Raw genomic sequence first — 21,148 nt, forward strand, 5'->3', positions numbered from 1 at the left:
GTGACAGAACTTCAACTAAAGCCCAATCCACTGAACTCCAAAGTCGGTGTTCTTGGCTTAACACCCTGTTGTTCAGCACCTGCTCTGTTGCGGTTTTGAGTTGTTGTTTGGGGTGTTTTTTTTGGCACCTAGTGCTTTTTACACTTATTTATTTTGTATTTATTGAGCACCTACTATGGGAAAGGTACTGTGGATATTTCACAAAGTCTAAGACACTATCCTTCCCCATCGCTCACTGCGACTACTGCAGTGGTTTTTTTATTGCACAACAGTCTTCTTTTACCAACTTACCCTACTTCAACCTGTTATCCACACAGCAGCCCGAGTAATCTTTTTAAATGATAAATCACAACATGATACCGATTCCTATTTAAAAGACTCTGTGGCTTCCTAGAATAATATCCAAACTCTTTGAGACCTAAAAAATCCACAGAGGTCTGGCCCCATTCCCCAAGTTCGCTCCAGCTCAGCCCCCAGCCCTTCTCTGCAGCTCAAGTGTGCGAAGACGCCCTTCTCCCAAGCCCTTATGTGGTTATCACCTGCTCATCATTCATAATTCAGTTCAAACATCACCCTCAGGGGCGTCATGGGCATATCTGACCCAGCGGATCAATTTTTATGACAAATAAATAATCATGTCATAATCAGTCATAATAATTATTTTCTTAATTCTTTAGTTTTAATATAAGCAATAAACAACTTAAATAGAATGTTTTCTTTTAAAAGGTATTCTAATTTAGTAAACTTCTAGATGAACTAAAATTTGCACAAACCAAGCAAAAATGTCACGACTTGAAGTTCAGTTTGTTTCAAAATTTAAACACAAATAAGAACTCTAAGTGGCCACAAAGAATGGCTGAATTGAAATAACTCAATTTATGTTTCTTTATCTTTACAATCATTGTGCCTTCATTGTTTGTTTTGAATCTACTGTTCATAGGCAGGCACATGTGGTATTATAGGAGCTGGAGACAGAAACCGGGCCCTAAGTGAGTTCAACCACTTCTGAACTGTTTGGCACTTACTCTCGAATCAAACTGAGTCTGCAGTTATTAGCACCCACAATATAAATGGAAGTTCTCCCAATTCTATTGTTAAAAAATATATAGTCCCGACGAGTGCAGCTCAGTTGGGTGGACACTGTCCTGCAAAGCTTAAGGTCTCGGGTTCGATTCCCAGTCAAGACACATGCCTGGGTTGCAGGTTCGGTTGGTTGGGGAAAGGCAACCAATTGATGTTTCTCTCTCACACTGATGTTTCTCTCCCTCACTTTCTCCCTCCCTTCGCATGTCTCTAAAAAAATTAAATTAATCTTTAAAAATTTTTTATTTATTTTTAGAGAGAGGGGAAGGGAAGGAGAAAGAGCGGGAGAGAAACATCAATGTGTGGTTGCCTCTTATGTGTCCCTTACTGGGGACCTGGCCTGCAACCCAGGCATTTGCCCTGGCTGGGAATCAAACCTGCAACTTTTTGCTTCACAGGCCTCTGCTCAATCCACTGAGCTTACACCAGCCAGGGCAAAATAAATAGAATCTTAAAAAAAGAATAAATAATAAAAATGTGCTAATTTGAAGCTTATTAATAATACATATGTATTATTAAAACTCAAAAGTAACCACAGCAGTTTTTCAGAACTTAGAGACCAACAAGAGATATATTCTGGAAGAAATATTTTATAACTGACTTTGTTTAAAATGACCAGCACATGATGGTATTAAAAAGCAGACCAACTTTTAGTTCATTGTTTTAAAATTCCTCTAAAGACTAGTGTAGCTCCCTGCTCTGCTCACCAATGCACACTTCGTTCTCTATCATAATGAAAAGAATTTTAAGTGCCATGAGATGGGGAAACACAGGGTATGATGGGAACAAAAAAGGGTCTGAGGAAGAAGTTGGAGCAGAACAATGGGAGTGTGATGTCCCGGAAGCCAAGGGAGGATGACGCTGTCCGCTGTGCCCAGATAAAAGAGAGTATCCCTCTGCCGAATTGAGTGCCGGGTCAACTGAGAGCAGGGCCCAAAGATGTCACTTTTCTACATGGGAAGGTAAAACCAACCCTGCCTTTCCCTGGCTGGCATGTAAATTAATGCCAGGGGTAAATAACTCATATTTGGTCTTAACCATTTTTTACTCCCAGAGGTAGAAAGACAAATGAACACACATCATATTGAACCAATGTTGTTCTCTAGACCCGAATCCTGCAAAGACCTCAGATAATGGCTACCAGTCCCCACCACGCATGTGAGGGAAGAGACCCCACTTAGAGGGCCAGGCACAGAGCTGCTTCTACCTGGTCACAGTGTTAGCTTGAAAGAAAAATATCATAGAAATGGCCACAGACAAAGTTGGTTAAATGGGATTCCACTTACCCCTCACAGCTGCTCCCTCTACCCATCTTGCTCACTTGAAGAAAGTAGCGAGCATTTGACCACCTTTAAGTCTCTTTTCATTTTTAAACTCCCTTTAATATATAGCTCCCAGACCAGGACCAGTCTGTACTTTTTGGATGATAAACTGAAATAACCATCAGTTAACCTTTTTATGAACTAATTCAGAAAAGGAAATTAATTCTGTAAGCAACAACCACCACAAAAATAATTTTCCCAGCAATTGTGACTATACATCCAATCCCACTTGACCATTTGGAAGAAACAGAACTAATTACTAATATGGTAACTCATGTTTAAAAACCATTGCAGCCCTGTCTGATGTGGCTCAGTGGATTGAGCGCTGGCCCTTGAACCAAAGGGTCATTGGTTTGATTCCCAGTCGGGGCACATGCCTGGGTTGCAGGCCAGGTCTCCAGTGGGGGGGTGGTGGTGTGTGCATGTGAAAGGCAACCACACATTGATGTTTCTCTCCCTCTCTTTCCTCTCCCTCCCCCTCTCTAAAAATAAATAGAATCTTTAAAAAATAACCATTGCATAGTATTTGATTATACAGATGTATCATAATTTATTTTTTTAAGATTTTATGTATTTACTTTTTTTAGAGAGAGGAAGGGAAGGAGAAAGAGAGGGAGAGAAACATCAATGTGTGGTTGCCTCTCACACACCTGGTGCCCCCTAATGAGGACCTGGCCCGGAACCCAGGCATGTGCCCTGACTGGGAATCAAACCAGGGACCCTTTGATTCACAGGCCTGAGCTCAATCAACTGAGCTACACCAGCCAGGGCACAGATATATCATAATTTATTTTACCAAATCCCTATCAATGTACATTACACATTGCTTCTGTTTTTTCCCTAATTATTGCACATACAGTGCTATCAAGTACATATGTCTTTATATTCTTGACCAAATATATGTGAGACAAGCTCCTATAGTTGAATCCTATCGAAGGATATTTGAATTTAAAATTTTCATGGATAGATGTTGCCACATTGCTCTCCAAAGAGACTACACTACTTCACACTCCCACCAACTGTGTGTATAGGGCCCCATTTCCCCATACCTTCATGAACAATGGATAGGTTATCAAATTATTCATAATTCCTTGAAATGCTTCAAATTTTCTGTTATCTTCCCACCTCCATCTTTGTTTTCTTTCCTTCTTTTTAGTTTTCTAGTCCCTCTTGGTTTTCTTCTTGTCTCCTTTCATGAAGGCTGTTCTGTACATTTTTTCTATACTATACTCTCGATTTCTTTCCCTCACTTCTCCAACCACCTCACTTTTCCTGCTCACAAATTTCCCTCACCATTTCTCTGCAGCTCGACAAAATTCAGTAGAAAACACTCTTCCCCTGCTCTCCCAGCCTGCTGGCCTTCCTGAACCAAAAAAGAATGTTAATAGGGAAACCTGAAAATCCTTAATCTGAGTCAAAATATCAGATGGAATAAATTCAGCATGGTGTAAATCTGAGGCAAAAAACTGAGAAGAAATCTGCAGTTTCCTGTGTTGGAATTGAATCAGTTATTTTATATTTTATATTCCACACCTGGATTTCCTACCTTTGAATCAATAGTTCATAATTTTTACTCATTACCTTTTTGTGTAGCTAGAATTGGAGTGGAGGCAAAAGTAGGGATAGGAGGGAAAAAAAATCCGTAAGTGGCTGATCGAAAAGCAAGAAGAAATGGGCAGGAAGGGTAGAAGTGAGGAGGAAAATTGCAGCTTAGTGGAAAAAAAGGCCAACTTTTTAAGTTGTCTGAGAAAAGTTCTTTACTTTTGCTCCATACCACTCCCTTCATTCCTGAGCTCTAAAAACAGAATCATAGGGCAGAAATGGGTTAGTGGGTGGGGCAGAGTGGAAGAGGGAGTGAAAGTATCCTGTTCCTCTTAATGCAACCCCTGCCCACCCCAACTCCTTATCCAGCAAAGCTCTATCCACCACCAAGAATCAGCTTAATAGAATAAACCACTTAGGGCTCAGGCTCAGAGAAAGTCAAAGACCCCACAATCTCCTTGCCTATTAAGCTTCTTAGAAGTTAGAATGCTACTAAAGAAAGTGATATTATGGCCAAGCTACTTAGAAAGAAGACAAGGATGCTAAGTTGGAATGGGGGAGGCCAGTTTGGGGGTTTATGAGCATCTATCTTAACTAAAGATAACGGGGCAGGGGCTGGATACTGGAGTGGGAGCAAGAGTAGCCAGCTGTGAGTACTGGTGCTCTAGCGTGTCTTCAAGTTGAGATTAAAAAGAAGGGTGTTTGTAAAATGTACGAGAATCTGGATTGAAAAAAAGTAACTTTTGTTTTTAGGATAAAGGGAAAGCACAGTCTCAAACTTCATGTAAATAATTAGAAAATAAGCAAAATAAAGAACCTGTAACAGTTCCCTCCCAGCTCAAATGTCCCAATGATTCTAGGCATCCTGCCACTTTCTTGTCCTCTCCCCAATAAAGTTGGCTCAGTAAAGGGTCCACAGCTTGCTGAGTTGCTGGCAAGGTGGAGGCAAAAACCAGAACAAACCAAACTCTTTATCCCAAAATAAAGTTCTGATGGCTCACTGTTCCTCCCCAGGTAAGAAAGAGGTCAGGGTCAAATTCTGGTTATTTCTACCACATTTCTTTTAGGGTAGTTAAAAACAGGAATTATCAGGTGAGTGCTAAACATTTTTGCTCCAGCTCACATTCGACTAAAACCAAGAAGAGAAGATAACATTACAGGTACCAGCTCCTTAACATAAGTTGTTTGTTTGTTGTTAGCTATAGGAAGGTCTGTCCCACGCTGTACAAACCCCATCAGAGATCAGGGCTCACCACTGTGCCTGTAATGCAATCAAGGGCAGAGGCGGGAGTCAGATCCTGGTTCAGGAGACTTCAAATCTGTGCCCAAGCCCTAGTAATAGTGTCTACTGCTAACACTGATTAAAGGCTCACCTTGTGCCAGGCACTGTTCTTAGACCTCAATTGCATTTTATATTAACTCATTTAATCCTTGTAACCCCACGAGATTGGTACTAGTGCTAGTCCCACTTGACTGAGGCACAGAAAGACCAGATGCATCCGGCCTGTCTCACAGAGTCAGCTGTCCTTGAACTGCTGTATCTGCATGGTGCTGACTGCCTCAAGGACGGGCACTGCACCACACGGAGCTTCTTCCCCCCACTATCAAGGGGTATGTTTGACAGAGTTGGTTTTTTTAAGATTGTAATTAGTAAGTTCTAGGCAATGCAGTAGGGACTGGAAACAGATATGAGTAAGACATGGTCCCACCTCAAGGAACTCACAGTATAGGTGACGCAGGCTTGTATGTGGGCCAAAATAGATCACACCTAAGGGCTACCACACTACAAAAGGCTCCTACAATTTCTTGGAGTATGTACAAAACCTGACATACATGTGTGAAGTGCTGGGAACCGTGTCTGGCACAAAATCACCAGATACAAGCATTACTCTTATTCTTTTTTTTTTTAAGATTTTATTTATTTAATTTTAGAGAGGGGAAGGGAGGGAGAAAGAGAGGAAGAGAAACAGCAATGTGTGATTGCCTCTCACACGCCCCCAATGGGGACCTGGCCCGCAACCGAGGCATGTGCCCTGACTGGGAATTGAACCATTGACTCTCTAATTTGTAGGCCAGTGCTCAATCCACTGAGGCACACCAGCCAGGGCAACTCCTATTCTTAAAAAAACTTTTTTTAATGTATTGATTTGAGAGAGAGAAATAAAGGGGGAGAGAAAGAGAAAGAGAAAGATCAATCTATTGTTCCACTTATTTATGCATTCATTGGTTGATTCTTATATATGCCCTGACCCGGGGTTGAACCCACAACCTTGGCTTCTCAGGACAATGCTCTAACCAACTGAGCTTCCAGGCCAGGGGCCTGATCTTATTCTTATTACCTTGGGAATCTGCCCCACAGGCCTCTCTCTCCTGGGGTTTTCCTCTCTCCCATTGACGCTGCAGCCAGATTGCCTCAGTGTGAAGCACATCTCTTGCTTTCATGGCAGTGGGCATATTGCTTAAACATTCAGTGCCTCAGTTTACTCATTTGGAAAGAGGAGATAATAACAATACCTGTCTTATAGGGACTCTATAAGGATTAAATAAATGATTACTTGTAAAGCACTCAGAATAGTATCTGACACATAGAAAGTGCTCAGAAAGTGTTAGCTATTCTTATTAGGAATAGTGCTATGTTCCTGCCTTTGCCCGCAGTCATTTCGCTTGCAATAAAAAGACTGAATTTAAATGTGTCTGGTATGGTTAGTTTAAGGATAGGAAGTCTCTGGGACTAAATAGGAGTAGAACAGTTCCCCTGGGAAGTTGGAGGAATAACCCTGGAACTTGTTAATTAAGATCTTGTTAATGAATCTGCTTGTTAATGGTCTATTAAATAATCACACAGTGAAGTTTACCGCACAAGTAAAGCCTTCTTCAAATGCTTGCTCTTTGCAATCCTCCTGGCCCAGCTCTGACTTCTAAAGATCTCTGCTAAGGGCAAGCCCTCCAAAATCCTCCAAATCTGACACAGCCCTCTTCGCCTTGTGATGCTGGCCTGTTGTTCAGGGCTATTCTTGCAGCCTAGGAAAGGTCCCTGGGGCAGAAAGTCCTCTGCATCTTGATTCTGCCTATCATTCTTTAGGCTGAGGCATTACACCTCTGAGCCAAAACATTTCCATCTACAAAGTAGATATAGAGTTACCGGCTCTGGGAACAAAAAATTAACGGCACTCTGAACTTGGCTGAGAAGAAAGGTAGTGAGAATCTAATAAAATTACATTTCAGCTGAGATGCCCCAGATCTGTAGAGGAAGTGGCCTGTCAACCTACATTCACAGTCGACAGTAACTTCTGTCCCAGACCACGGAGGGGAACCATGCTGCAGGTGGTGACAGGGAACACAGACTCTTCTGGAGCCCAACTTCAAGGACAAAACAGCGTGTAAGAGGGCTCCCTCTAGGATGAACACTCAGGTATTTCATGAACTGCTTTCATCTCTTCGGACCGTTCTGCTGTTTAGACAGAAGTTCTCGGAAGGGGCTAGATATGTATTGTTTGTATGTTCTTTGTGTGGTGCATGCATGGGGGAGAGGGCCTTTACAGGGTTACAGTTACATTACAAAACATTCCTGTGTTATCTTTTCCCATTCAACAACCCTGTAAGAGAGAACAAGGCTTATCTGCCAGCTCCTGTTTTAGCTATGAGTTGCTGGAACTCATAGAAACAAAAAAACTTACCCAAAGTTACACGGCAGTAAGTGGCAAGCCAGAGCTTCTGGCTCCGGGCTCTGGTCCTATCACTGAGCTGTTCGCAATGCCTCTATTTCTAGTCATTACTGCCCACTTGTAGATGAGTCAGGAGGTGCCCAGCCCTGAGTGGTCCTTAAGACTGTGTCAACCTGGGTAGAGCCGGCATAGCTTGGCCAGAGAAAAGCGGTCCTGGGTTCACTTATTTTCATAAGTATTTTTGAGCTGAGTTGCTACATGAGGAGAAACACTAGATAACGGTGCAAGGAGACAGACATGGGCCCATGAAGGAGGGACAATTCAGTAAATAATTCAATACAACGTGTAAGTGTTTACAAGGAGGGGAGAATGTTGGGAGAAGGGCACTATCCCCAAACCCACTACCAAGATGGATGAGAACATCCACTACTGTACAGGTGTCTGAAGCCACCTGAACCTAGGACCAGGTTCATTTCTGCCCTCTGGCAGCTGCCCCCAGAAGGGTTAAGGCTTAAGTTAGACGGACAATCTGCAGGTGCTGCTGAGTAATTCTGTCACTGAGAGATTCCTCTAAGGTCCGGCCCTTATTTCTTTACAAACGAGCATTTTGGCATAAGAAAGCTTAAGGGTTGGGGAAGAGGGGAGAGGAGGCTGGCGAAAAAACCCTCTGCAGCCCCTTTTGGGCAGTGTAACAGCAGTGAGAAGACAAGCTGGCTGGAGCCCCAAGGAGCACCAAAGCACAACTGGCCTCCCTCACATCTGGCTAAGCACCGTGAACCCCTCCGCTGGGCTGTCTCATAATTACAATATTGCACCAAGAGTGGGGCTGTCTGAGCATATACAATCAGCTGATCAGCAGTCAGGGAGGAAAATCGAAAGAACCAGAGGAGGAGCAAAGGCAAAAGGGAAGAACTAGAGGCAGCTGGACAGGAGACTGGAGAAGAAAGGAGACTATGGAAGAAAGGCATTGTCATGAGCAGACCCAGCTTCTTTATTCGGACCATTCCCGGGCTCCTCGGTGGAATCCCAGACTTTTCCTCCCTACTCACCTAGTCCTAACTCCCCTTCCTCCAAGGTCATATTCCTTTGAGAAAGGTTGCTTCTGAGACTCTCACCCAAGATGAGTGATTCATAAACTGTAAGAAGCATAAGAATCACCGGCTTCCTAAACTTACAAATGTCCAGGCCATAGTCCCTGTGATTCTGATGAGGAGGTCTGAGGTGGGCCCTGGGAATCTGCAATATTAAGAGCTTTCTCCACCCAGACCCTCCTCCCCCACTACTGCAAGTAACCCAGAAGCAGCTGGTCCTTAGATTACATTTTAAGAACTCCAGCCCTGGGGGATTACTCCTTCTCCTGAAACCCCAGAGTCCTTCTTTTCTGTTTTTTTTTTGTTTGTTTGTTTGTGTATTATCGTTTCTTTTTCATATATATACCCCAACTACTCACCTTAACCATAAGGCCCTCAAGAAGAGGAAGTTTCGTCTCCCACTTCTTTGATGCCCCTGCAACAGCACTGAGCACAGTGCTCCACATGCAGGAGCTCAGGAAATGCTGTGGATGCAGAGAGATGATGACGATAAAGAGGCCAGGGGAAGGAAAACCACAAGAGGAATGGTAGAGCACAGAGGCACTGGCTGGAAGGGACTGTTTTTAGTATGCCTCCATGTGCCAGGCTGGAGCAACAGTTTCTTTCTCTTTTTTCCCTTCTTCAACAGTCTTGGCACTACACACCTACTCTCCCTCATGAAAGTCAAGCCTGAGCAATGCACCTCCCATTGGAAACTCTGCCAAGAAATCCTGGCAAGAATACCGGGTGCTATGTGGCTTGGTTTAATGGCCCAGGGAGGACTCTAGGTCCTGAAAGCTATCAGGTCTCTGTGCAGGGCAAAGTATAGAGCTGAGCGAGAACTTCAGTGAAGAGACCAGGGCTCTTGATCTACCTCACTAGACAGCCGCAGGGTCATGGCCTTCCTTCACTTCAGCAAACATTTCCTGTGTGTCCACTTCCTATCAAGCATGGTTCTGGTTGCTCATAAGATGTCCTATGTTGCCAGAAAATATTTCATGGTGACTGATCTTTAGAAAGTTACTTTAAAAGCAAGGCCCTATGTGATGTTGGGTCTCATAAACATATAAGTATCAAATGGACATTCTCAAGAATGCCTGGCTATGGGATGAAGTGCTATAGAGATCGGAGGTCAGGCCTCAGGTGCTGGAGGAGAGAAACTCTATTCTCACTTTATCGTGAGAAATCCTTGGAAGCTCTGCAGTCCTTTCTTCCACTCTCAGGTGCCATACTTTGTCCAGAAAAGCAAACGGCCACATCTAGCCCCTTTGAATAAGGAACTCCTTCTTATTTCAGATATCAGCTAAAAAGTCACTTGCGTCAAAGAGCCAGAAAGCTATCCCTGACTCTTAGCTAAGATCAGGCGCTCCTACTTCTAACCCCATGGCATTATTATTCTTCCCCTATGATAGTATTTTCACAATACCCTGCAGTTGCTTACTAAATATTAAACTACAGTAAGGCAGGGGACTATAATCTGTCTTGCCTATCATCATATCCACAGAATATAGCATGATGCCTAGAAATGCAGGTATTCAATAAATACTGGATAAATGGTCAAATGTATTAAGGAGTGCATCATACTCTCTACCAAGATGGAAACTTAATCATGCCTCACATACTCTGCCACAGTTTTATCCACACTGCCACCAATAAACACCTAAGATGAATCAGCACTATTCCTTCTGCAGTACCACTATTGTATGGAGGTAGAACCGAGGCTCACAGGATCACCCCAATATGGACTCCAGAAGGCACCTCCTACGAGCAGAGATGGACACAACACTCTAGTCAATATAACGTCACCGAGAGCCTGAGAGTTATACCAGCCATAAGCCACAGTGCCAGCTCTGTCACAGACTTGATGCTAAGATCTCTTACAAGTCACTCAACTTCTCATAGGCCAAGCTTTTTCATGAAGAGGATATTAGGTCTTTCAGCAGCAGGTACTCTCTTCCAATAAAGAACAAGGACAATAAAGTCCACCCATACCATGATGGGAGGTTGGAAGAAGAGGGCAGCGTTTGCAGTGAGACATCTCTGTGGTCAGGAAAGGGTTAAGCCCACCCATCTGTCTGGGATCTCTTACCCGTAAATCAGCCTTGACTGCTGCTCAGTCTGAATGAAGCCCCACCAGGTTGGCCTGTCAGGAAGGAAGCCCATGAGTCCAGACTTTTGTTGTTCTAAGGATTTTTTTTTTAATTTTACTGCTCAGGAAGGAAGCTGAAGCCTAGGCCCTGACTGCAGTCCTGCTGATTACTCACCCTAGCATGTGCTGTTCCTTACCCATCTATGTCTGAGACCCAACATTTTCTTTTCCTAGAATTCCTTCATAACTATAATTTAGGCATTTGGGCCTAAATCCCAGGCTTTCCCCTCTTCTTTAGAAGCTAAAAATTAACAAAGCATTTCCCTTCCTACCTCCCATACACTTTTGTGTCTGTATGTGGCAAAGGCTAGGGATAAGGAGAAAGGAAAAGTAGGTGCTCTATGACCTAGAGACACTGCCCCCAACAGTGAATGGAAGCCCTTCTCTTAAAGAAGTCCTGAAAAGACTGATTAGGGATTGAGGTATTGGGCAACTTGCCTCCAATGGCTATTTCTGCTACACACGTACGTGAACAGAAGACTTTTCAAACGTGAACTATTATGTTTAAATAACAAGCACAAATCCAAGGTCCTCAAGCAGAGGGTCAGTCTTTCCCACTCCCATCCTACTTTCCACCTCTCCCACTGACATGCAGAGTCATTCTCTAGTACTCCCAAGCCCCATGGGGCTTTCTCTCTACAAAGAGAAAAACACTGAGTTTATTTGTGCGCTCAGGGTAATGGACAGCCCTGTTTCACTCCTAAGAGAATGCACACAGACACTGTGGAAGAGGCCCATCCCCGCCCAACCCTCCCCTTCCCCTGCTAATCCCTCCTCAGCAGCCCCCCCAGCTCAGTCCTGCGGCCGTATTTCTCTCCTGACCTACAAGGCCCCTTCAAGCCCCATCCTAAGCCTCCCCCAAGCAGAGACAATCCATCATGCTGTGGGACTGTGACACGCACAGATGGGGGAAGGTTCGCAGATTTTTCTCACATAGGCAAGAGGGTACAAGTGCCTGTATAACTTAAAACCTAAGGACATACTCGGAACTCTGGGACTTTGAATTCTAATAGTACTCAAATACCATTATAGCAAATCTGATTATGTATAGCCCAAATCTCTATTACACGCAAATTCTAATGGCCCATTTACTCCAACAGTATCTGTAACACAAAATTCCAGAATAAAAAATACGGTAAGATTCAGATTTTCTAACCTGATCCACTGCCTAGATAGCTAACCTTAGTCAAGCCTCTTCCTGACTCAGAGAGAGATGCGGTTTCTTTAACTCTAATACTACCTTGCTTCTAAATAAAATGAAGACAGTAGGTCAGAGGGACACCAGGGCTAACCCTGGCGAATGGATAATAATGAAGAGAGGTAAAGCAGCTGGTTATCACAGAAAAAGGCTCTGAGCTTTTCTCCCTCCCTCTTTGCCATAAGGGATGAGTGTGTGAAAGGATCCTACATATATGCTAGTTGTTAATGACCCTGTGTTGGGCTATATCAGTGCTTCTAAAAATGAAGATTATACCACCAGATTGTCCACGAAAAATAATAGTCATTATGTATTTGCATGTGTGAGAAACTGTTCTAACCATTATCTGTGCATTTAATCTCATTCCGTCCTTCACAACAATCCTTTAAGGTAGTATAATTCCCACTTTACAGTTGAGAATACTGAGGCCCAGAAAGTTTAAATAATTTGCCCAGGGTCATAGAGCAAGTAAGCTAAAGGGCCGGATTTTTATTCCAGAGGCTGAACTCATAACCACTACATTATATTGCCTTCCTACCTTTGATCTGAAACATATTTAAGTTGTAGCTCAAAGGGACAAATACAGCATTTATTCTCTATTTATTATGCTAGACCACTCTTACTTGGTTTGAATCAAACCCCCAAAAAGCAAGGTCAAATGAGAGCAACATAGGATTAGTTGGACCTAAATGAGAATCATACACCTGAAGATCAAGCAAAGGTCTCTCTAGGGCTGGCCCTCTCCCGCTCCCTACATCTTTCTGACTGTCTGCTGCTCTAAGATGGATGCAGAGCCATAAGTCTCAGCCTGCAAATGAATTTCAGTGGAAAAGACAACCCTTGTCTGGTGAGTCACACTCAGGCTTACTGAGCTTGATTTCTCATGAGACTATACCAAAAGGTTCCTTCTTCACACACACAGCTCTAGACTGTCCTAAAGCTTGTGTCCACTAAACAGAATGTGCTGGATGAGCACCCTCAAAAACCTAACTTTCCTTTCCTCTAGGTCATCTTCAATCAGAAAACGTTCTACAGAGAAAATGAATGGTCAAATGTCTGAACCGCCAGATGGTTCCATGTATCTACAAAGCCCCCACATCACTCGTCTGGTTCCAGCTTCAACCAGGATGCAGGTAGGAGCTCTCTTCCCTAAAACACACACCGAAAGCAGACCTGTGCTGGTGGACTCCATGATGGGGGCTATAATGCTGTGGGAGGCATTGGGGGGAAGAACCGACTCTAAGCTTAGGTTTCTAGAGAGTTGGGGGGGAAAGCAAGTTTTAGATTATTTTTTAAGTTATGATTTTTCAGTACACAAAATAAATGACAAAGTAAGTCTGTAGTTGAGAAAAGTAATTTCACTTAAGTCTTGAAAAACTCCCCACCTCCCTTCGTCATTATTAAACCTTGAGGCATAAATAAATTCTTCCTGTCCATAAACAGCTATGCCTTTGGGATAGCAGTCTCAGAGATATTATCCAGTGCAATGCTGAAGAGTGGCAAATTGATAAAAACTTAAGGTAAAAATAGATTATAATCATCACCATCGATTTATTCAATACTCAACTAACACTGAACCCTTTGATGGGACTGTCACAAATGCAAAAAAAAAAATTTAACACTAAGACTAAAATGTGATAGAAAAGTCTGATAGAATAAGGCTGGAAGGGAATAAATTATTCCTGTTTACTTAGCATCTACCAGTTTTACTGATTCATACCACAGCCTATCATGTTGCCAGGCCTAACCCCATAGGTTTCACTTCAGGATCTCTTTCTGGCAAAGGCCTGAGACAGAACGTGGGTGAAAGTTCTTTTGCAGAAAAATTCTCCTTGCTCCAAAGTTAGAGAGACATTTACAAATTCCCGCCCTTTGAGGTTACAAAGGATAAAAACACACTGCTTGACCACAATGTCACAACTTAAATGGTATTTTTTTTAATTTAGGGCATTTTAGCTGATATATAGCAATAAGTTATCCTTAAGTCTACAGTTTATCTCTTTTTAAGAGGGTAAAACGGCACTGAAAATGCTATTAAATTGTTGGAAGAGTATATTCAAATCCAAAAATTGTCATTTTGGTGCTAAAATCATGTGGATTTTACAAAAAAAAAAAATCATCATTCTAAATCCCACATATTTACAGAGTGCATTGCAACCTGTGCTCTGGCATTTACCTACCAGACAGATGCGGCTAATAAGAGCTAAAATATGTAGAAACAGTATAAAAATATAACTATTGAATGCACTGTCACTCCAGACCCTGAGTATTTACAAAGACTACATTTTAACGTGTGCTAATATTCGTTAACCAGATGGGTATTATTAATAAGGGTTAAAAATAAGAAAAAGCAATATAAAAACATAATTCTATTTTTCAGTTTCCTTTCCCCTGCCTAATGAGCACAGGGGGTGTGGAGGGAGAGCAACATTTGTTATTGGGAAACAATGTGTGTGTTTTTTGTTTTCAAACAAAAAAGGGCCACCAAATAATCAACCTGGGGCCGCTGACCGGAAGGCAGCCCCGGAAAACTTCCCGTGGGAAGAGTTCCAGGAATTGCCCAGACGTGGACGCGCCCCGCGGCGCTGGCCGCGAGCCTCCGCCGGCCAGAGGCTGCCGCGCCTCGCCTCGCCCGAACGCCAGCCGTCCTCCCGACTCACGCAGCCCTGGACTTGGGAAACGTCCCTCGGAACGTTTTACAGACTTGGATTGCAGGGTGGGGAGAGCATTTCGAATCTACACGAGAAACCTCCAAGTCCGCTAGTGCCGAGAGAACGCCCGCCAGACGCCAGAGGACACGTCCATCCTCCCTGCGCCGCGCGCCCTGGGCCCTCCCCACGGCCGCCTCGCCCCCACCCCTCGCCCGTCCCCCCGGGGCTCCCCACTGCACCTCCCGCCGGGCGCCGCGTCACCCCGACATCCGCAGGGGTGAGCCCCCTCCCGCATCGCCCTCCTCCTGGCCCCGCGCTGTCTCTGCGGCTCAGGCGACGTCCAGGAAACCCAACCAGGGCTCGGTCAGGAGCGCGACTCGGGCGAGGAACGTGGAGGGTGGGGCGGGGCGCGGGTGGGGGACGAGGCCCGCCCTTGGGTCTGGGCCGCAGGCGGCGGCGCCCGGAGTTGCCCCGCAGCCTCCGAGTCCGGCCGTGCGACGGCGAAGTCACCAACATTCGTGGAACCACTTGAAAGCCATCTCGGTGGCGGAGGCTGGAGGGTCTTTTTCAAGCGAGCCAACGGGGCCCACTATGTGGTCCGTCCTCCCCGGGGCCCGGCCTCGCGCCTCTCCGCGCCCCCTCCCCCAAACGATCAATTACCAGCCACCCTTCTGCCGGAGCGGCCAGGGGCAGGCTGGCGGCCGCGAGGAAACGGCAGCCCGGATCACTTCTGCATGACAATTGATGGGAGGGAGGGCGCAAGGCGGGGAGGGAGGACGGCTGCGGTGTCCGTTTTCTCACCATGGTGATTAGGCATTCCGGCCGTGCGAGGAGGCAGCCGCCGACCAGAGCCGCGCGGCGTGGAGAGAGGACGGGGAAGAGGGCGAGAGCCGGAGCGGGAACGAGCCCAGCCGCCGGGCGGGCGGGCAGAGCGCTGAGCCAAGCCAGGCCAGCTGGCTCTGCAGCCATCAGGGACTGCTCCCGTCCAGCCCGGCCCCACTTTAGCTGTGCAAACATTTCTTTATCCCAACAAGACAATTAAACCCAGCAGCATGAAAAGGAGTCTCCATGACTGTGTTGGGAGTGAACAACCAAACACATCACAGGAGTTCTTAAAGGGACTCCGGGAGAAGCCAGGCAGGGTGCAGCTGAGCAGCCATGGGGCTAGTCTGGGCAGGCAGTACAGAGAAAACCATCTGACCCATCCGGGTCTGCAGACCCTCTCGCAGTCTCATCAGCGTCAGCTACAGTCCAGTTCAACCTGGTGACCTGAGAACTGCTCCAAACATTCTTTCCAGCAACAGCAATTCTCTTAAAAGCCCAGATTAGGGTCCCTACCCACCCCAGTCCCAGAGCCGTGGGGAACCATCCCCACTAACACCACCACCATGATGTAGCTGACCCTCTTCTTTCTGGGCTGACCTGGGCCTATGTACCTACTGTATTTGATTCTTGGAACACAGGGTCCTAAATGGTACATGCCTTTGTGAGACACATTCTCAGGGCTTTGGGGACCTGAGAATGCAAGTAGGACATCCTGGAGCTGCTGTGAATTCCATTTTCCTGCCTACCTGTGAATCTGCCCGACCACAGGGAAGGGCCAAGGAAAGAGGGCCACTTGTGGTCAGTGCCCAGTGCCTATTCCTGAGGTAAGCCAGAAGGCAGGGCCAGTCATCACTCCACATGAGCATTTCTGGTCCCTCTCAACCCTCCAGTAAGCATGCATACTGGCCAACTCCAATTTGGGCTGAGTGGCTAGACTGGCAGGCTAGCCAAAGACTGTGTCACCCAGGCGGACATCTAGGCACAGGGGTGGCCCAAAGAGAATAATGAGGAAATGCACAAGATGAGAGCCAGAGTGCCAAGGGGGTAGTAAATGTATAGATTCTAGCACAAGGCAGCAGACAATACTTATCTTCCCTTTGTTGGAAAGTTTCCTTAATGAGGAAATGTTTATTTTAAAAGCCCTGGGAAACATAGCTGTAGACACTTCATATGTAAGACACACGTGGACTGTTTGTAATTGGCCCATAAATTTTCACGTCATTTCCCTGGACAGGGAGCCCTGGGAGACTGGTTCAGGGAGTGATAATAAGCAGGAGTTACCTCAGTCCCCTCCTGGGGAATCACGCATCCTTCACAAGCGGCTTCTCCCAAAATACTGCTCCCTTTTTCCAGGGCAGACAAGTCGGTCCTGGAGAGCAAAGGCTTCTTTTTCCCATAGAGCCCAACACCTACCTCGGGAACCACCTGGGATGCCAGGTAGATGAACAGGCAAGCAAACAGGAATCAGCTACTAGAAGAGACAATACTTTACCCAAATAGCTACATTTCTTTCTACAAAAACCGCATATTTAATAACAAAAGAAATCCTGCCTATCAACACCCAGATTGAAGGAAAGAACACATGTACATTACACCCTGTCAGCAGGCGCCCCTTTCAGATGCTCTCACATGGGAACACATCTGCATATGGATGTAGTGTGTGAGCAGGCGGTGGCTGCAACAGTAAAAACTGTCAGTGTTTCCATTGTAAAACTGAGTTTTCATTGACCTAAAACTCAGAAAACTTCTACTCTGTTTAAGGGACACACACATGCCAATTACCCTTCCTCCCTCCCCCCCACAAAAAAAAAACCCCAAAAAACCCTAGAGCTAAATGCTTCTTTAGGAGTTTTACTGCTGCATTTAATTAAAACATTTTTAATATTTTATGAAAAAAAGTGTATGTATATGAAGAGAACTGAACAATGAGTCAACCATATCAGAAATTAACTCCAAATTTTAAGAATAAAAACTACAATATATATGGTTCATATTATATTACATTGGTAGTCTGGGCGAAAGACACTTAACCTATTTCTTTGCTCTTTTGAACACTTTCTATCCTTCCTCTCTCTTCCAGCCTTCCCATCCCCCTCTCTGCCCCATCTGCCCCTCAAGCTCTCCCTTTGGAAGTGGTCTTACATACTGTCACTCGATTATCTGAGAAATATTACTTATTTCAAAACGGTTCTGTAGGGAGGACCTGAAAGGCATCTAGTGGGAATAATCAGGCCTTCTAACGGCCCTTAAATATGTATTTACATAAAACAGACCATAAATATTCTGACACACAGCGGCATATGACAGGAGCCCAGAAAGCTGCTGCACACTTTGTCACAGTGCCTCTTCAACCCTTCTGGACAGAAGGATGTTTCTCCAGCCTCCCAAACACTCAAAATCAAAAGCACAGATGCTACGCAGTACAACCCTGCAGCGGCTGCTACACTGCCCAAGAAAAAGAAAGGAGAAGAGAGCACCGAACCAGGGTTATCACCGGGCAACAGTCTCTTCTTCACTTTGTACCTTTTTTTGTGGAAGATTAGTCCCAAATGGGACTCCAGAATATCCTGTGGGTGTACAAACATCCCACACGCACACACACACACCTATAGGCTGAATATCTGTGTAAGAGAAAAAGAGAGAACACAAACTACTATCTAAAGGAAGAATATTTTAAACACAGGGGGAAGGGGCTGCAATTTATGTAACAGTACAATCTGAAATAAAGAAGTTTCCCCACCCTTCTGATCAGAATCTCATTAATTTCAAGGTCAGAATCCCATTTCACTTTGGGAGACAGACTCATTTAATTTTTCTCCACCCAGGCGTATTCCTGTGTGAGGGATCCATCTCCACGGGGGATGGCACCACCACACAATGCAGACCAGGCAAACAGAAGAGTTATGGCTTTGACACTCGGGGGGGAATGGATGTCTACATCTATGAGTTCTGACTTGACTAACAAGCCTCCTCCTGCTCTGGGGGCGTGATACAGGTTTGGGCTAAAAAGATAGAAAAATGGAGACAAGCTGGATCTGTTAGGAGTAAAGAATGGAATCTTTATCTGCGGATGTTACTTTATGGCATATTAGTTTTGAGAGGATTTCATCTTCAACTTGTGTTCTTGGAGGAAATAGGGGCAGAATCTGTCACACCCAAATCCAGAGCGATTTTAGCCAGAGGTCAGATTGCAGCTAGCTTTGATCGCTTGCACACTGACAAATGAAAACTAAATGAACTAAAATGAAACAGGCCAACGCAGAGCCGGTCCCTGTTCCGCAGGCACATCCAAAACTAGGATCATAACACACACACGTCAGCTGTCCAGGAAAAGGTAGAAGAGGAAAAGTGGGAGAGCGCTCTGGCAGTTGTCTGTCACAGAGAAGCCGCCTCCCTTAAATGGGGAGGTCTCAGGCTTACAGACGCTGACATAAAAGACACACTTGCAGCATATTTCAAAACCAAAGAGCGATGGATTTACAAGACAGGTTGATTTTATGATGACTTTTATTGAAAAGGTACGCTGGGTGTAGGCAGATGCCTTTGAGCACAGGAAAGTTAACACAGTGCCTAATTCAAGGAGACAGCCTAAGGAAGCAGTGCCGACAGGGAGAGGGCTGCTGCAATGTCTCTATTACTCTCCTCGGCATCGTAAAGAGAAGAGAAAAAATGCCATTCGTGTTGGTAGTTAGAGAGGATGGGAGCACAAAAAAATAGAGAAGAGGGGAAAGCAAACCTCAGATGTAGTTTTCTTAAGAAAACAAAATGAAGCAAATCTTAGAACAAAGGGTTGGGTGGAAAAACACCCTCGGTTCATACATTTTCACCAGGCTTGAAGAAAACTGCTCTGTCTACCCACAGCCCAAAAGCTTCACAACACAATTACTGTCTGATTATATTACATTAAATGAGGAGATCGCAGGATTTAGTAGTCCTAGTCTACAAGTTCCAAATCAAGGTTTAGGGAGGGTAGCCGGAGCCCAACAAGGCACTTGGAGAACACGAGAAAGCTGCTCCATAAGCAGAAATTCATAACAGTTGTGAACATCAAATATGGAGCAGCCACACAGGCCAGCCGTGTCTAGTCCTAAAAGTGAGCCCCAGGATAAGCATCCAGCAAACCTGTTAAATCCCAAGAGAAGTCGGCTTTCTAGCCTTGCAATTGCAAAGAAAATACAGCTGTTTGAAATGCTTTATGGTGATTGACGACACCTTTGTCCTGCTTTGAAAAATGGCCTGATATGGACAAGGGCTGAGAGTTGGGACAATAAATTCATGCAGAGGCTACTGGATGTGATACAATGGAAAAACTAAAATACAACACTGAGATCAGAGAAACATAATGAGAATAGCAAAGAGAAGAGGGGTGGATGAGTTCGTGCAGGCCCCCAAATTCCCTGGGAACCTACATTTCCAGTGAAATGACATTCACTCCAGTACCTATATGGCACCCATCTTCACTCCAGAGTCCCCAGGGAATAAGCCAATCACACCCTGGAGAGAAAGGCAGTGTGGAGGTCAACGTGCCTCTGGCTACCTTCAGAAAAACATTTCCTACAGAACACTCAATGCTTACCGACAGGGACAAGTAAATGTTAGTCATCCCCAGCTACGGCATGGGAAGGAATTGGCTCTTCCCATTACTAGGAGCAGGAGAAAGGCCACCAACCTGTTGAACACCACCATCGGGCAGAGCTCACTGGGGGGTGGGAGGGCTCACACCGAAGTACTTACATCTGTCATTCCGATCCTCTGGGCTAGATGAGGCTTCTCGATCCGAAATGAGGCCAGAGACAGCAAAAATCTTCTTCCCAGTGTCATCAACCTTAAGAGAACCGGGGGAGCTAGATGGCAGCTGTGTCCCAAAGTCATATTCCTTGCCATCTGCATCTGAGAAGCGCAAGTGGGGAGACTCTGTGTCATGGCAGTTCTTCAGTCTCTTGGCTGGTGTGAAGGCTGACTGATAACTCTCCCTGTCCTCAGTGGAAGCAAAGGGACGGAAAGCTCCCACACCACTGTGATTCAGCATGCTGATTGGAGTGCAATCTAGGTTTGGGGGAGCAAACTGGGGGTGGAGATGCAGTAAAGAAGGGGGAAAATCACGATTGGCAAAAGTGCCCGGCACCCCACCCTGCCGATGGTACATAGAGGCAAAGGTGTAGGAACCGTTGGTGAATGGAATGTGCACGTCCTTGTCTACTGAGACAGGTACACCGAAGGGTCGTGGCTGCTGACAAGGGATGGAAGCGTCTCGGCTGGCCTCAGCCGTGGACGCCAGAACCATCAGTGCTGGGGATGCCAGCGGGTTGGGGAGGTAGGACGAGTTCTCCATCTTGAAGGCTGCCCGGTGTAAGTCCATTGGAGTTTCTTTCTATGGCCCGTGTCACACAAGAAGCAGTCTTCCCCGGGAGGGAGGCTGAGCAACACCTTGGATCAGGGCAGGGAATGTTACTGGGGAATCATCCCCTTCTACGACCTGAAGAAACAGCAAAGAGAAAAAAAGGGGGGTGGGGGTTAGGGGAGGAAAAAATGGGAAACCCCAAGTGACTGAAACACCATCCTTCTGGCTCACAGATGCTCGGGCGAGAGACACCACAGGCTTTAGGAGCGAGTGGGCAGCAGCATCAGACCATTTTCATTCAG

At 45.4% G+C, this 21,148-nt stretch overlaps 1 protein-coding gene across 2 annotated transcripts in view; it reads right to left on the minus strand.

Moving 5' to 3' along the window:
- RNF220 (ring finger protein 220) overlaps nt 1–20,879 on the minus strand; it is a 222,399-nt gene extending 201,520 nt beyond the window's left edge. For both annotated transcript variants that reach the window (XM_037149258.2, XM_037149257.2), the window contains exon 1: nt 20,240–20,879. In XM_037149258.2, coding sequence (XP_037005153.1) covers nt 20,240–20,864 — 625 coding nt within the window. In that variant the 5' untranslated portion in view covers nt 20,865–20,879. The remainder of the gene's footprint in view (nt 1–20,239) is intronic.
- Between the last annotated feature and the right edge of the window lie 269 nt (nt 20,880–21,148).

The sequence above is a fragment of the Artibeus jamaicensis genome, unplaced genomic scaffold (assembly GCF_021234435.1).
Source record: "Artibeus jamaicensis isolate MK-2021 breed Jamaican fruit bat unplaced genomic scaffold, CSHL_Jam_final scaffold_847, whole genome shotgun sequence".
NCBI lineage: Eukaryota > Metazoa > Chordata > Mammalia > Chiroptera > Phyllostomidae > Artibeus > Artibeus jamaicensis.